This window comes from Oncorhynchus mykiss, chromosome 19, assembly GCF_013265735.2.
Source record: "Oncorhynchus mykiss isolate Arlee chromosome 19, USDA_OmykA_1.1, whole genome shotgun sequence".
Taxonomy (NCBI): Eukaryota; Metazoa; Chordata; class Actinopteri; order Salmoniformes; family Salmonidae; genus Oncorhynchus; species Oncorhynchus mykiss.
In genome coordinates, this window is record NC_048583.1 from 7,845,432 (window position 1) to 7,862,400 (window position 16,969).

Consider the following 16,969-nt stretch of genomic DNA (forward strand, 5'->3'; position numbering starts at 1 on the left):
GAGACAGAGAGAGAGAGAGAGAGACAGAGAGAGAGAGAGACAGAGAGAGAGAGAGAGAGAGAGAGAGACAGAGAGAGAGAGAGAAAGTGAAGAATGCAGAGCGAGCTGAAAAAGGTGAGAGGTTGAGAGAGCATGAGAAAATATGTGAGGGGGAGGGGAGCAACACATCACCCTCCAAGATTGAATTTTCGTGTTGGGAAAGCGAGTCAAGCCCTCTGGAGTGGCAAAATGAAAACAAGGATACAAGGGGATGGAGAGAGGGAGACAGGGAGACAGGGTGAGAGAGACAGGGAGAGGAGGGAGAGAAGGAGAGAGAAGGAGGGAGACAGGGAGAGGAGGGAGAGAGAAGGATGGAGAAGGAGAGAGAGGAGAGAGAGAAGGAGAGAGAGACAGAGGGGATACAGTGAGAGGAGAGAGAGGAGAGAGAAGGAGGGAGAAGTAGAGAGAGAGACGGAGGGGATACAGTGAGAGGAAGGAGAGAAGGAGAGAGAGGAGAGAGAAGGAGAGAGAAGGAGAGAGAGACGGAGGGGATACAGTGAGAGGAGGAGAGAGAGGAGAGAGAGGAGAGAGAAGGAGAGAGAGAGACAGAGGGGATACAGTGAGAGGAGAGAGAAGGAGAGAGAGAGACAGAGGGGATACAGTGAGAGGAGAGAGAAGGAGAGAGAAGGAGAGAGAGAGACAGAGGGGATACAGTGAGAGGAGAGAGAGGAGAGAGTAGGAGAGAGAAGGAGAGAGAGGAGAGAGAGGAGAGAGAAGGAGAGAGAAGGAGAGAGAGAGATGAGGGGATACAGCGAGAGGAGAGAGAGGAGAGAGAAGGAGAGAGAAGGAGAGAGAGAGGAGAGAGAGGGGAGAGAAGGAGAGAGAAGGAGAGAGAGAGAGACAGAGGGGATACAGTGAGAGGAGGGAGAGAATGAGAGAGAGGAGAGAGGAGAGAGAGAGACGGAGGAATACAGTGAGAGGAGGGAGAGAAGGAGAGAGAGGAGAGAGAAGGAGAGAGAGGAGAGAGAAGGAGAGAGAGAGACAGAGGGGATACAGTGAGAGGAGGGAGAGAAGTAGAGAGAGGAGAGAGGAGAGAGAGAGACAGAGGGAGAGAGTGAGAGGAGGGAGAGAAGGAGAGAGAGAGGAGAGAGGGAGAGAAGGAGAGAGAGAGGAGAGAGAAGGAGAGAGAGAGGAGAGAAGGAGAGAGGAGAGAGAGAGGAGAGAGAAGGAGAGAGAAGGAGAGAGAGAGGAGAGAGAAGGAGAGAGAAGGAGAGAGAGAGGGGATACAGTGAGAGGAGGGAGAGAAGGAGAGAGAGAGGAGAGAGATGGAGAGAAGGAGAGAGAGGAGAGAAGGAGAGAGAGAGGAGAGAAGGAGAGAGAAGGAGAGAGAGGAGAGAAGGAGAGAGAAGGAGAGAGAGAGACAGAGGGGATACAGTGAGAGAAGGAGAGAGAGAGACAGAGGGGATACAGTGAGGGCTGTGGGTTTCTAAGTAGATGAATAATATCAGGGAGTATAATATACAGCTATGGATAAGCATGGGTCTCCATCAGAAGATACTGCAGAATAACATTAGGGAAGCATGGGTCTCCATCAGAAGATACTGCTGAATAACATTAGGGAAGCATGGGTCTCCATCAGAAGATACTGCAGAATAACATTAGGGAAGCATGGGTCTCCATCAGAAGATACTGCAGAATAACATTAGGGAAGCATGGGTCTCCATCAGAAGATACTGCAGAATAACATTAGGGAAGCATGGGTCTCCATCAGAAGATACTGCTGAATAACATTAGGGAAGCATGGGTCTCCATCAGAAGATACTGCTGAATAACATTAGGGAAGCATGGGTCTCCATCAGAAGATACTGCTGAATAACATTAGGGAAGCATGGGTCTCCATCAGAAGATACTGCTGAATAACATTAGGGAAGCATGGGTCTCCATCAGAAGATACTGCTGAATAACATTAGGGAAGCATGGGTCTCCATCAGAAGATACTGCAGAATAACATTAGGGAAGCATGGGTCAGCATCAGAAGATACTGCTGAATAACATTAGGGAAGCATGGGTCAGCATCAGAAGATACTGCAGAATAACATTAGGGAAGCATGGGTCTCCATCAGAAGATACTGCTGAATAACATTAGGGAAGCATGGGTCAGCATCAGAAGATACTGCAGAATAACATTAGGGAAGCATGGGTCAGCATCAGAAGATACTGCAGAATAACATTAGGGAAGCATGGGTCTCCATCAGAAGATACTGCAGAATAACATTAGGGAAGCATGGGTCAGCATCAGAAGATACTGCAGAATAACATTAGGGAAGCATGGGTCAGCATCAGAAGATACTGCAGAATAACATTAGGGAAGCATGGGTCTCCATCAGAAGATACTGCAGAATAACATTAGGGAAGCATGGGTCTCCATAAGAAGATACTGCTGAATAACATTAGGGAAGCATGGGTCTCCATCAGAAGATACTGCAGAATAACATTAGGGAAGCATGGGTCTCCATCAGAAGATACTGCAGAATAACATTAGGGAAGCATGGGTCTCCATCAGAATATACTGCAGAATAACATTAGGGAAGCATGGGTCTCCATCAGAAGATACTGCAGAATAACATTAGGGAAGCATGGGTCTCCATCAGAAGATACTGCAGAATAACATTAGGGAAGCATGGGTCAGCATCAAAAGATACTGCAGAATAACATTAGGGAAGCATGGGTCTCCATCAGAAGATACTGCAGAATAACATTAGGGAAGCATGGGCCTTCATCCATATTTACCTCAACTCACTGACCCATCCAAAAAACAGACTGACACACACACACACACACACACACACACACACACACACACACACACACTGTATCATAAGTTCCTCTATCTTTCCTGACTGTCTAACCAATTGACACAGTGTGAAGCCCAGTTCTACCAGTATACAGAGAGAGACTCACCATGTCTATGATCTGTAACAGTGTGAAGCCCAGTTGTACCAGTATACAGAGAGACTCACCACGTCTATGATCTGTAACAGTGTGAAGCCCAGTTCTACCAGTATACAGAGAGAGACTCACCACGTCTATGATCTGTAACAGTGTGAAACCCAGTTGTACCAGTATACAGAGAGACTCACCACGTCTATGATCTGTAACAGTGTGAAGCCCAGTTCTACCAGTATACAGAGAGACTCACCACGTCTATGATCTGTAACAGTGTGAAACCCAGTTCTACCAGTATACAGAGACTCACCACGTCTATGATCTGTAACAGTGTGAAGCCCAGTTCCACCAGTATACAGAGAGAGACTCACCACGTCTATGATCTGTAACAGTGTGAAGCCCAGTTCCACCAGTATACAGAGAGACTCACCACGTCTATGATCTGTAACAGTGTGAAGCCCAGTTCCACCAGTATACAGAGAGAGACTCACCACGTCTATGATCTGTAACAGTGTGAAGCCCAGTTCCACCAGTATAGGAGCTGAGTCGTTGAACACTGGTCTCTCCAGACGGTTATAGTTAGTCAACAGATCCTTGTACAGCTTCCGCTGGTACTGACCACCAACACAACCTGATGGACAAAGAGATGGAGAGAGAGAGAGAGAGAGGAAGAGAGAGATGGAGAGAGGAAGAGAGAGAGTGTGAGAGAGGAAGAGAGAGATGGAGGGAGAGAGAGATTTAAATTGATCATCTAGAAAACCAACATAGAAACCATGAAGGATTAAAACAATCACATATAACACCTTCTGGACCACACAGAGACGAGAGAGAAAGAGAGAGAGGTAGAGAGTGAGAGAGAAAGAGAGAGAGGTAGAGAGAGAGAGAGAGAGAGAGAGAGAGAGACAGAGAGAGAGAGAGAGAGAGAGACAGAGAGAGAGAGAGAAAGTGAAGAATGCAGAGCGAGCTGAAAAAGGTGAGAGGTTGAGAGAGCAAGAGAAAATATGTGAGGGGGAGCGAGGTAGAAGAGGGAGCGAGGTAGAAGAGGGAGAGAGAGAGGAGAGAGAAGTAGAGAGCGAGAGAGAGGTAGAGAGAGAGAGAGAGAGAGAGAGAGAGAGAGAGAGAGAGGGGGAGAGAGAAGTAGAGAGCGAGAGAGAGGTAGAGAGAGAGCGGGAGAGAGAGAGAGAGAGAAGTAGAGAGCGAGAGAGAGGTAGAGAGAGGTAGAGAGAGAGCGGGAGAGAGAGAGAGAGAGAGAGAGAGAGAGAGAGAGAGAGAGAGAGAGAGAGAGAGAGAGAGAGAGGTTAGATGGAGAGAATAAAGAGAATTAAAAAGTAAGTAGTGAGAACAAGAGCAGTAATTGACAGTATGTTCACACCATGACCAACCGTTTGCATAATATAACAGCATTCTCAATTTATTCACAGCAGCAATCCATATTGTTAATCTCAACAGCAACACCCAGAGGATAGACTTTGATTAGAATAACATTACACACCCACACCCCATTATAAACTGTTGTAAATTAACACTGGGATCTGCAATGATGTTTTACATGGAGGATTGGTGTTACTCATGATGTATTCACTGTGGATTCAGGAAGTGGTTTAAACACAATATAAATGAGACAGCTGGAAAAGCTGAATTAATATTAATGTCTGTCTGCCTGCCTGCCTGCCTGCCTGCCTGCCTGCCTGCCTGTATTTCTGTCTCTCTCTGTGTCTGTCTGTCTGTATTTCTGTCTCTCTTTCTGTCTGTCTTGCTCATTTTCTCCCTTTGTCTCCCTGTGTCTCTCTCTCTATCTCTCACAATATCCCTCTTTTCTTCCGTCTCTCTCGGTTAAACACTTCAACGACAATAACATATGTGGTCCCACTGGTGAAATCATCATCATCATCACCACCATCATCATCCTCACCATCATCATAATTTACCACAACTACAAAGCTATGTTTCTGGTTGGTCGGCCAACTGACGGACGACTCCATTTCCTCAGCTACTTCCTCTAGGTTCCTCTGACATCACTGGAGACATCAATAGATAGTAGAGATGTCAGTCAGTCAGTGACTCTGACATGATGTCGGGATAGTAGAGCTCCATGTCAGTCAATCAGTGACTCTGACATGATGTCGGGATAGTAGCGCTCCATGTCAGTCAATCAGTGACTCTGACATGATGTCGGGATAGTAGAGCTCCATGTCAGCCAATCAGTGACTCTGACATGATGTCGGGATAGTAGAGCTCCATGTCAGCCAATCAGTGACTCTGACATGATGTCGGGATAGTAGAGCTCCATGTCAGTCAATCAGTGACTCTGACATGATGTCGGGATAGTAGAGCTCCATGTCAGCCAATCAGTGACTCTGACATGATGTCGGGATAGTAGAGCTCCATGTCAGCCAATCAGTGACTCTGACATGATGTCGGGATAGTAGAGCTGTCAGTCAATCAGTGACTCTGACATGATGTCGGGATAGTAGAGCTGTCAGTCAATCAGTGACTCTGACATGATGTCGGGATACTAGAGCTCCATGTCAGTCAATCAGTGACTCTGACATGATGTCGGGATAGTAGAGCTCCATGTTAGCCAATCAGTGACTCTGACATGATGTCGGGATAGTAGAGCTGTCAGTCAATCAGTGACTCTGACATGATGTCGGCACGACACGAAGATTAAACACACGCAGGCGCTAAAACACACACACACACACACACACACACACACACACACACACACACACACACACACACACACACACACACACACACAGAATATGATCTTCCACACTTTGACCTGGTTAATGACGGAGTAGGAACAAGGACAGGAAGCCACTCCTGACTATTGAGATGGAGACCAATGATGACGGTTATTTCCAGTCTGGTCGTTTCAGAAAATCCTCCTTTCAGGTATTCAAACTAAAACTGTGTAACTCTTCATGACTGAAAAGGCCCTGGTCTTCATCGCTCAACGTCTCCCAAATGACTCTGTTGTCTAATCACACACACACACACACACAGTCCAGCAATTACCAAGGAGGCTAACGAAGATGAGCACGTAATTAAATGGCTTAATGGATAATTAGCGAACGAGACCAAAATAAACCAAACAAAGGGCCTTCTGCTGGAGAGTCCCAAATAGTACCCACTTCCCTGTGAGAGAGTGAGTGAGTGTGTGAGTGTGAGTGTGTGAGTGTGAGTGTTTGTGTGTGAGTGTGAGTGAGAGTGTGTGAGAGTGCGTGTGTGAGTGTGTGAGTGAGTGTGTGAGTGAGAGTGTGTGAGTGTGAGTGTGTGAGTGAGTGTGAGTGAGAGTGTGTGAGTGAGAGTGTGTGAGTGAGAGTGTGAGTGAGAGTGTGAGTGAGAGTGTGTGAGTGAGTGTGTGAGTGAGTGTGAGTGTCAGTGTGAGTGTGTATGTGTGCATGAATGGAACGAGAGAGGAGAGAGAGAGAACAAAAGTTGGGTTAGTGAGTCAGTATATCAGAACAGCTTAAAAGAACAAACATTGTATATTGTCAGCTGAGATCCAAGATGGCCGTTCCAGGCACATTGAGATCCAAGATGGCCGTTCCAGGCACATTGAGTTCCAAGATGGCCGTTCCAGGCACAGTGAGATCCAAGATGGCCGTTCCAGGCACATTGAGATCCAAGATGGCCGTTCCAGGCACAGTGAGATCCAAGATGGCCGTTCCAGGCACACTGAGATCCAAGATGGCCATTCCAGACACAGTGAGATCCAAGATGGCCGTTCCAGGGTCAGTGAGATCCAAGATAGCCGTTCCAGACACAGTGAGATCCAAGATGGCCGTTCCAGACACAGTGAGATCCAAGATGGCCGTTCCAGGTACAGTGAGATCCAAGATGGCCGTTCCAGGTACAGTGAGATCCAAGATGGCTGTTCCAGGCACAGTGAGATCCAAGATGGCCGTTCCAAGCACGTTTGTTATGGTTATTGTTTTGAGGAAATGAGCATCCAGCATTGTGGTAAAAAAACATTGTAGTACATACTCTGCTGTTCTATCATGCCTGCAATGATGTCCAAGCGAAAAAAACAGGGTTGATCGTTTGAAGTTGTTACGAGATGTAGCCAAGCCAACAGATGGCGTATCTGAGTGTGATACTATGTAGTACTAGTGAACCAAGTGAGGCGTTACTTAATATGAACTGAATGGAGCTGTATGCATGTTACACAGTAATGACTTTGTAATACACATTACCTTGGTCTTGTACAGAACAAACAGCACACAACAGAAGTAATGCCTTTCTAATCCACATTACCTTGGTCTTGTACAGAACAAACAGCACACAACAGAAGTAATGCCTTTCTAATCCACATTACCTTGGTCTTGTACAGAACAAACAGCACACAACAGAAGTAATGCCTTTGTAATCCACATTATCTTGGTCTTGTACAGAACAAACAGCACACAACAGAAGTAACATTATTGCTGTGGTAATACCACAAACGGACGTGGCAGTTTCCCCGCTATGGATTGCAGCTTTAAACATTTGTACCAGAACATAATTATGCTAATCTTTATTTCCAAAGACAACAAAAAAAAGAAGAAGTGAAGAATAAACATCATATCTTTGATGTTTTCTTCTCCATGGCAACAGGAAACAGACCTGACCTCTGAGGGGTATGGTAGGTCAATCTTAGTGAGGTTCAAAAATAAATAGATTTTTATTCATCTCTTCACAGCTACGAGCTACACAAGGAAATGTCAGCGCCACAAATGGCACCTTATTTCCTATATAGTGCACTACTTTTGACCAGGACCCATAGCGAATAGGGTGCCATTTGGGACCCAGAGGGACACTAGTAGGTTGGGCTGTGTTTGTCTGTGAGGGTCAAACTGAGGCAAACGCACACAGGGACTGCTTCCCAAATGGCACTCTAGTCCCTATATAGTGCACTACCATTGACCAAGGGCAGGCCTATAGTGTGCTGTGTAGGGAACAGCCTGCTATTTGGGAAGCAGCCCAGTGTTTCTTCAACACAGCGGTGCCGTTGGGCCAGACGGGACCAGAGACTTCTGTTAAAAGCTTCTTCCACAGAGCTTTTTAACAGGTTCAGTAACGTATGTGTGTGTGTGTGTGTGTGTGTGTATGTGTGTATCTGTGTGTATCTTCATCAGCAGCTTGCATGACTTGTTTAAGTGCATCAGGACCTAAAAAGGCAAGGTGCTCTTACTATTAGAATGGGAGTCAGCGTGAGTCCATCTACACAGGTTCAGCAGAGTGAGTCCATCTATCTACACAGGTTCAGCAGTGTGAGTCCATCTATCTACACAGGTTCAGCAGAGTGAGTCCATCTATCTACACAGGTTCAGCAGTGTGAGTCCATCTATCTACACAGGTTCAGTAGTGTGAGTCCATCTATCTACACAGGTTCAGTAGTGTGAGTCCATCTATCTACACAGGTTCAGCAGTGTGAGTCCATCTATCTACACAGGTTCAGCAGAGTGAGTCCATCTATCTACACAGGTTCAGCAGAGTGAGTCCATATATCTACACAGGTTCAGTAGTGTGAGTCCATCTATCTACACAGGTTCAGCAGTGTGAGTCCATATATCTACACAGGTTCAGCAGTGTGAGTCCATCTATCTACACAGGTTCAGCAGTGTGAGTCCATCTATCTACACAGGTTCAGTAGTGTGAGTCCATCTATCTACACAGGTTCAGCAGTGTGAGTCCATCTATCTACACAGGTTCAGTAGTGTGAGTCCATCTATCTACACAGGTTCAGCAGTGTGAGTCCATCTATCTACACAGGTTCAGCAGAGTGAGTCCATCTATCTACACAGGTTCAGCAGAGTGAGTCCATCTACACAGGTTCAGCAGTGTGAGTCCATCTATCTACACAGGTTCAGCAGAGTGAGTCCATCTACACAGGTTCAGCAGAGTGAGTCCATCTATCTACACAGGTTCAGTAGTGTGAGTCCATCTATCTACACAGGTTCAGTAGTGTGAGTCCATCTATCTACACAGGTTCAGCAGAGTGAGTCCATCTACACAGGTTCAGCAGAGTGAGTCCATCTACACAGGTTCAGCAGTGTGAGTCCATCTATCTACACAGGTTCAGCAGTGTGAGTCCATGTATCTACACAGGTTCAGCAGAGTGAGTCCATCTATCTACACAGGTTCAGCAGAGTGAGTCCATCTATCTACACAGGTTCAGCAGAGTGAGTCCATCTATCTACACAGGTTCAGCAGTGTGAGTCCATCTATCTACACAGGTTCAGTAGTGTGAGTCCATCTATCTACACAGGTTCAGCAGAGTGAGTCCATCTACACAGGTTCAGCAGTGTGAGTCCATCTATCTACACAGGTTCAGCAGTGTGAGTCCATCTATCTACACAGGTTCAGCAGAGTGAGTCCATCTATCTACACAGGTTCAGCAGAGTGAGTCCATCTATCTACACAGGTTCAGCAGAGTGAGTCCATCTATCTACACAGGTTCAGCAGAGTGAGTCCATCTACACAGGTTCAGCAGAGTGAGTCCATCTATCTACACAGGTTCAGCAGTGTGAGTCCATCTATCTACACAGGTTCAGTAGTGTGAGTCCACCTATCTACACAGGTTCAGCAGTGTGAGTCCATCTATCTACACAGGTTCAGTAGTGTGAGTCCACCTATCTACACAGGTTCAGCAGTGTGAGTCCATCTATCTACACAGGTTCAGCAGTGTGAGTCCATCTATCTACACAGGTTCAGTAGTGTGAGTCCACCTATCTACACAGGTTCAGCAGTGTGAGTCCATCTATCTACACAGGTTCAGTAGTGTGAGTCCACCTATCTACACAGGTTCAGCAGTGTGAGTCCATCTATCTACACAGGTTCAGCAGAGTGAGTCCATCTATCTACACAGGTTCAGCAGAGTGAGTCCATCTATCTACACAGGTTCAGTAGTGTGAGTCCATCTATCTACACAGGTTCAGCAGTGTGAGTCCATCTATCTACACAGGTTCAGCAGTGTGAGTCCATCTATCTACACAGGTTCAGCAGTGTGAGTCCATCTATCTACACAGGTTCAGCAGTGTGAGTCCATCTATCTACACAGGTTCAGCAGTGTGAGTCCATCTATCTACACAGGTTCAGCAGAGTGAGTCCATCTATCTACACAGGTTCAGCAGAGTGAGTCAATCTATCTACACAGGTTTAGCAGTGTGAGTCCATCTATCTACACAGGTTCAGCAGTGTGAGTCCATCTATCTACACAGGTTCAGCAGTGTGAGTCCATCTATCTACACAGGTTCAGCAGAGTGAGTCAATCTATCTACACAGGTTCAGCAGTGTGAGTCCATCTATCTACACAGGTTCAGCAGTGTGAGTCCATCTATCTACACAGGTTCAGCAGTGTGAGTCCATCTATCTACACAGGTTCAGCAGTGTGAGTCCATCCATCTACACAGGTTCAGCAGAGTGAGTCCATCTATCTACACAGGTTCAGCAGAGTGAGTCCATCTATCTACACAGGTTCAGCAGTGTGAGTCCATCTATCTACACAGGTTCAGCAGAGTGAGTCCATCTATCTACACAGGTTCAGCAGTGTGAGTCCATCTATCTACACAGGTTCAGCAGTGTGAGTCCATCTATCTACACAGGTTCAGCAGAGTGAGTCCATCTATCTACACAGGTTATGCAGTGTGAGTCCATCTATCTACACAGGTTCAGCAGTGTGAGTCCATCTACACAGGTTCAGCAGTGTGAGTCCATCTATCTACACAGGTTCAGCAGTGTGAGTCCATCTATCTACACAGGTTCAGCAGTGTGAGTCCATCTAACTACACAGGTTCAGCAGTGTGAGTCCATCTATCTACACAGGTTCAGCAGTGTGAGTCCATCTATCTACACAGGTTCAGCAGTGTGAGTCCATCGATCTACACAGGTTCAGCAGAGTGAGTCCATCTATCTACACAGGTTCAGCAGCGTGAGTCCATCTATCTACACAGGTTCAGCAGAGTGAGTCCATCTATCTACACAGGTTCAGCAGAGTGAGTCCATCTATCTACACAGGTTCAGCAGTGTGAGTCCATCTATCTACACAGGTTCAGCAGTGTGAGTCCATCTATCTACACAGGTTCAGCAGAGTGAGTCCATCTATCTACACAGGTTCAGCAGAGTGAGTCCATCTATCTACACAGGTTCAGCAGAGTGAGTCCATCTATCTACACAGGTTCAGCAGAGTGAGTCCATCTATCTACACAGGTTCAGCAGTGTGTGTAGACAGTGTGTTTAATGCTATGTAATATGGCATGTGTATATTATGAAATAGTATGTTAAATGAATAGTATGTAAAAGTGTGTGTGTGTGTGTGTGTGTGTGTGTGTGTGTGTGTGTGTGTGTGTGGTCTTGTTCTTCTATCCTTGTGGGATCCCGATAAAATCCCCACAAGGATAAGAAAACAAGGCAAATTCTCCCCCGTGGGGACATTTCCCACATCCCCATGAGGACAAAGAGTATTTTAAGATTAGGGGTTAGGTTTAGGGTTAGAATTAGGGTTAGAATTAGGGTTAGTGGGTAGGGTTAGGTAAAATAGGATTTTGAATGTAAATTAATTTTAGGTCCCCACAAGGATAGAAGAATATAATGTGTGTGTGCGTGTGTGTGTGTGTGTGCGCGCGCGCGTAGAATACATGTCACAATAGTTAAGGATTGTTACATGCGGCCTGTCTTTCTGTGCACACAATGACGTACTTTTCCCTATAGAGCCCTTTGACATGAATGATTTCACGTAGTTGAAGCCTGTTACTAAGGACCGTTATACCTAGACAGACGAGACCTTACAAGGTCTAATCAGCCACTATGGAAACACAAGCACACATGTCCTGTTATATCAATGCAACATCTCAAGTAACAGGATGAAGGCCACATTCATTCACCCAATAAACCTGTCTTGTCTGATGATATTATCACATGGAAAGATGTCTTATATCATCTTTGTAATGACCAGTTATTTAATGATACTTGATCCTAAAAGACGTTCTGATGATAATGAACTGAATTTATGTACCTCCTTTCATCTAGGGCCAGTGGTGGAAAAACTCCCCAGTTGTCATACTTGAGTGAAAGTAAAGATACCTTAATTGAAAATGACTCACGTAAAAAAAAGTGATAGTCACCCAGTAAAATACTACTTGAGTAAAAGTATTTGCTTTTAAATATACTCAAGTATCACAGGTAAATGTAATTGCTAAAATATACTTAAGTATCAAAAGTTAAAGTAAAAGTATAAATCATTTCAAATTCCTTATATTAAGCAAACCAGACGGCACCATTTTCTTGTTATTTTAATTTACAGATAGCCAGGGGCCCACTCCAACACTCATACATCATTTACAGACAGCCAGGGGCCCACTCCAACACTAAGACATCATTTACAGACAGCCAGGGGCCCACTCCAACACTAAGACATCATTTACAGACAGCCAGGGGCCCACTCCAACACTAAGACATCATTTACAGACAGCCAGGGGCCCACTCCAACACTCAGACATCATTTACAGATAGCCAGGGGCCCACTCCAACACTCAGACATCATTTACAGATAGCCAGGGGCCCACTCCAACACTCAGACATCATTTACAGATAGCCAGGGGCACACTCCAACACAGACATCATTTACAAACCAAGCCTTTGTGCTTAGTGAGTCCGTCAGATCAGAGGCAGGATGGATGACCAGAGATGTTCTCTTGATAAGTGCGTGAATTTGACTATTTTCCTGTGCTGGGAAAATGTATGGAGTAAAAAGTACACCATTTTCTTAAGGAATGTCATGAGGTAAAAGTATTTCAAAAATATAAATAGTAGGCCTCCCTAGTAGTGGAGCAGTCTAAGGCACTGCATCGCAGCTCTAACTGTCTTACTAAATATCCTGTTTCCATACTGGGCTGTGTTGCAGCTCTAGCTGCGTTACTACATATCCTGGTTCCATACCGGGCTGTGTTGCAGCTCTAGCTGAGTTACTACATATCCTGGTTCCATACCGGGCTGTGTTGCAGCTCTAGCTGTCTTACTACATATCCTGGTTCCATACCGGGCTGTGTTGCAGCTCTAGCTGCGTTACTACATATCCTGGTTCCACACTGGGCTGTGTTGCAGCTCTAGCTGAGTTACTACATATCCTGGTTCCACACCGGGCTGTGTTGCAGCTCTAGCTGCGTTACTACATATCCTGGTTCCATACCGGGCTGTGTTGCAGCTCTAGCTGCGTTACTACATATCCTGGTTCCATACCGGGCTGTGTTGCAGCTCTAGCTGAGTTACTACATATCCTGGTTCCACACCGGGCTGTGTTGCAGCTCTAGCTGCGTTACTACATATCCTGGTTCCACACCGGGCTGTGTTGCAGCTCTAGCTGAGTTACTACATATCCTGGTTCCATACCGGGCTGTGTTGCAGCTCTAGCTGCGTTACTACATATCCTGGTTCCACACCGGGCTGTGTTGCAGCTCTAGCTGCGTTACTACATATCCTGGTTCCATACCGGGCTGTGTTGCAGCTCTAGCTGCGTTACTACATATCCTGGTTCCATACCGGGCTGTGTTGCAGCTCTAGCTGAGTTACTACATATCCTGGTTCCATACCGGGCTGTGTTGCAGCTCTAGCTGCGTTACTACATATCCTGGTTCCACACCGGGCTGTGTTGCAGCTCTAGCTGAGTTACTACATATCCTGGTTCCATACCGGGCTGTGTTGCAGCTCTAGCTGCGTTACTACATATCCTGGTTCCACACCGGGCTGTGTTGCAGCTCTAGCTGAGTTACTACATATCCTGGTTCCACACCGGGCTGTGTTGCAGCTCTAGCTGAGTTACTACATATCCTGGTTCCACACCGGGCTGTGTTGCAGCTCTAGCTGCGTTACTACATATCCTGGTTCCACACCGGGCTGTGTTGCAGCTCTAGCTGCGTTACTACATATCCTGGTTCCACACCGGGCTGTGTTGCAGCTCTAGCTGCGTTACTACATATCCTGGTTCCACACAGGGCTGTGTTGCAGCTCTAGCTGCGTTACTACATATCCTGGTTCCACACCGGGCTGTGTTGCAGCTCTAGCTGAGTTACTACATATCCTGGTTCCACACCGGGCTGTGTTGCAGCTCTAGCTGCGTTACTACATATCCTGGTTCCACACCGGGCTGTGTTGCAGCTCTAGCTGAGTTACTACATATCCTGGTTCCACACCGGGCTGTGTTGCAGCTCTAGCTGAGTTACTACATATCCTGGTTCCACACCGGGCTGTGTTGCAGCTCTAGCTGCGTTACTACATATCCTGGTTCCACACCGGGCTGTGTTGCAGCTCTAGCTGAGTTACTACATATCCTGGTTCCACACCGGGCTGTGTTGCAGCTCTAGCTGCGTTACTACATATCCTGGTTCCACACCGGGCTGTGTTGCAGCTCTAGCTGCGTTACTACATATCCTGGTTCCATACCGGGCTGTGTTGCAGCTCTAGCTGTGTTACTACATATCCTGGTTCCACACCGGGCTGTGTTGCAGCTCTAGCTGAGTTACTACATATCCTGGTTCCACACCGGGCTGTGTTGCAGCTCTAGCTGCGTTACTACATATCCTGGTTCCACACCGGGCTGTGTTGCAGCTCTAGCTGTGTTACTACATATCCTGGTTCCACACTGGGCTGTGTTGCAGCTCTAGCTGTGTTACTACATATCCTGGTTCCATACCGGGCTGTGTTGCAGCTCTAGCTGCGTTACTACATATCCTGGTTCCACACCGGGCTGTGTTGCAGCTCTAGCTGAGTTACTACATATCCTGGTTCCACACCGGGCTGTGTTGCAGCTCTAGCTGAGTTACTACATATCCTGGTTCCACACCGGGCTGTGTTGCAGCTCTAGCTGTGTTACTACATATTCTGGTTCCACACTGGGCTGTGTTGCAGCTCTAGCTGCGTTACTACATATCCTGGTTCCATACCGGGCTGTGTTGCAGCTCTAGCTGAGTTACTACATATCCTGGTTCCACACCGGGCTGTGTTGCAGCTCTAGCTGCGTTACTACATATCCTGGTTCCACACCGGGCTGTGTTGCAGCTCTAGCTGAGTTACTACATATCCTGGTTCCATACCGGGCTGTGTTGCAGCTCTAGCTGCGTTACTACATATCCTGGTTCCACACCGGGCTGTGTTGCAGCTCTAGCTGCGTTACTACATATCCTGGTTCCATACCGGGCTGTGTTGCAGCTCTAGCTGCGTTACTACATATCCTGGTTCCATACCGGGCTGTGTTGCAGCTCTAGCTGAGTTACTACATATCCTGGTTCCATACCGGGCTGTGTTGCAGCTCTAGCTGCGTTACTACATATCCTGGTTCCACACCGGGCTGTGTTGCAGCTCTAGCTGAGTTACTACATATCCTGGTTCCATACCGGGCTGTGTTGCAGCTCTAGCTGCGTTACTACATATCCTGGTTCCACACCGGGCTGTGTTGCAGCTCTAGCTGAGTTACTACATATCCTGGTTCCACACCGGGCTGTGTTGCAGCTCTAGCTGAGTTACTACATATCCTGGTTCCACACCGGGCTGTGTTGCAGCTCTAGCTGCGTTACTACATATCCTGGTTCCACACCGGGCTGTGTTGCAGCTCTAGCTGCGTTACTACATATCCTGGTTCCACACCGGGCTGTGTTGCAGCTCTAGCTGCGTTACTACATATCCTGGTTCCACACAGGGCTGTGTTGCAGCTCTAGCTGCGTTACTACATATCCTGGTTCCACACCGGGCTGTGTTGCAGCTCTAGCTGAGTTACTACATATCCTGGTTCCACACCGGGCTGTGTTGCAGCTCTAGCTGCGTTACTACATATCCTGGTTCCACACCGGGCTGTGTTGCAGCTCTAGCTGAGTTACTACATATCCTGGTTCCACACCGGGCTGTGTTGCAGCTCTAGCTGAGTTACTACATATCCTGGTTCCACACCGGGCTGTGTTGCAGCTCTAGCTGCGTTACTACATATCCTGGTTCCACACCGGGCTGTGTTGCAGCTCTAGCTGAGTTACTACATATCCTGGTTCCACACCGGGCTGTGTTGCAGCTCTAGCTGCGTTACTACATATCCTGGTTCCACACCGGGCTGTGTTGCAGCTCTAGCTGCGTTACTACATATCCTGGTTCCATACCGGGCTGTGTTGCAGCTCTAGCTGTGTTACTACATATCCTGGTTCCACACCGGGCTGTGTTGCAGCTCTAGCTGAGTTACTACATATCCTGGTTCCACACCGGGCTGTGTTGCAGCTCTAGCTGCGTTACTACATATCCTGGTTCCACACCGGGCTGTGTTGCAGCTCTAGCTGTGTTACTACATATCCTGGTTCCACACCGGGCTGTGTTGCAGCTCTAGCTGTGTTACTACATATCCTGGTTCCATACCGGGCTGTGTTGCAGCTCTAGCTGCGTTACTACATATCCTGGTTCCACACCGGGCTGTGTTGCAGCTCTAGCTGAGTTACTACATATCCTGGTTCCACACCGGGCTGTGTTGCAGCTCTAGCTGAGTTACTACATATCCTGGTTCCACACCGGGCTGTGTTGCAGCTCTAGCTGTGTTACTACATATTCTGGTTCCACACTGGGCTGTGTTGCAGCTCTAGCTGCGTTACTACATATCCTGGTTCCACACCGGGCTGTGTTGCAGCTCTAGCTGAGTTACTACATATCCTGGTTCCATACCGGGCTGTGTTGCAGCTCTAGCTGCGTTACTACATATCCTGGTTCCACACCGGGCTGTGTTGCAGCTCTAGCTGAGTTACTACATATCCTGGTTCCACACCGGGCTGTGTTGCAGCTCTAGCTGAGTTACTACATATCCTGGTTCCACACCGGGCTGTGTTGCAGCTCTAGCTGAGTTACTACATATCCTGGTTCCACACCGGGCTGTGTTGCAGCTCTAGCTGCGTTACTACATATCCTGGTTCCATACCGGGCTGTGTTGCAGCTCTAGCTGAGTTACTACATATCCTGGTTCCATACCGGGCTGTGTTGCAGCTCTAGCTGCGTTACTACATATCCTGGTTCCACACCGGGCTGTGTTGCAGCT

General features: G+C 47.2%; 1 protein-coding gene across 1 annotated transcript in view; it reads right to left on the bottom strand.

The window, feature by feature from the left end:
• LOC118941433 (neuronal acetylcholine receptor subunit alpha-7-like) overlaps positions 1 to 16,969 on the bottom strand; it is a 99,625-nt gene that overhangs the window by 71,830 nt on the left and 10,826 nt on the right. Inside the window, exon 2 of the mRNA XM_036954111.1 lies at positions 3,417 to 3,556. Coding sequence (XP_036810006.1) covers positions 3,417 to 3,556 — 140 coding nt within the window. The remainder of the gene's footprint in view (positions 1 to 3,416; positions 3,557 to 16,969) is intronic.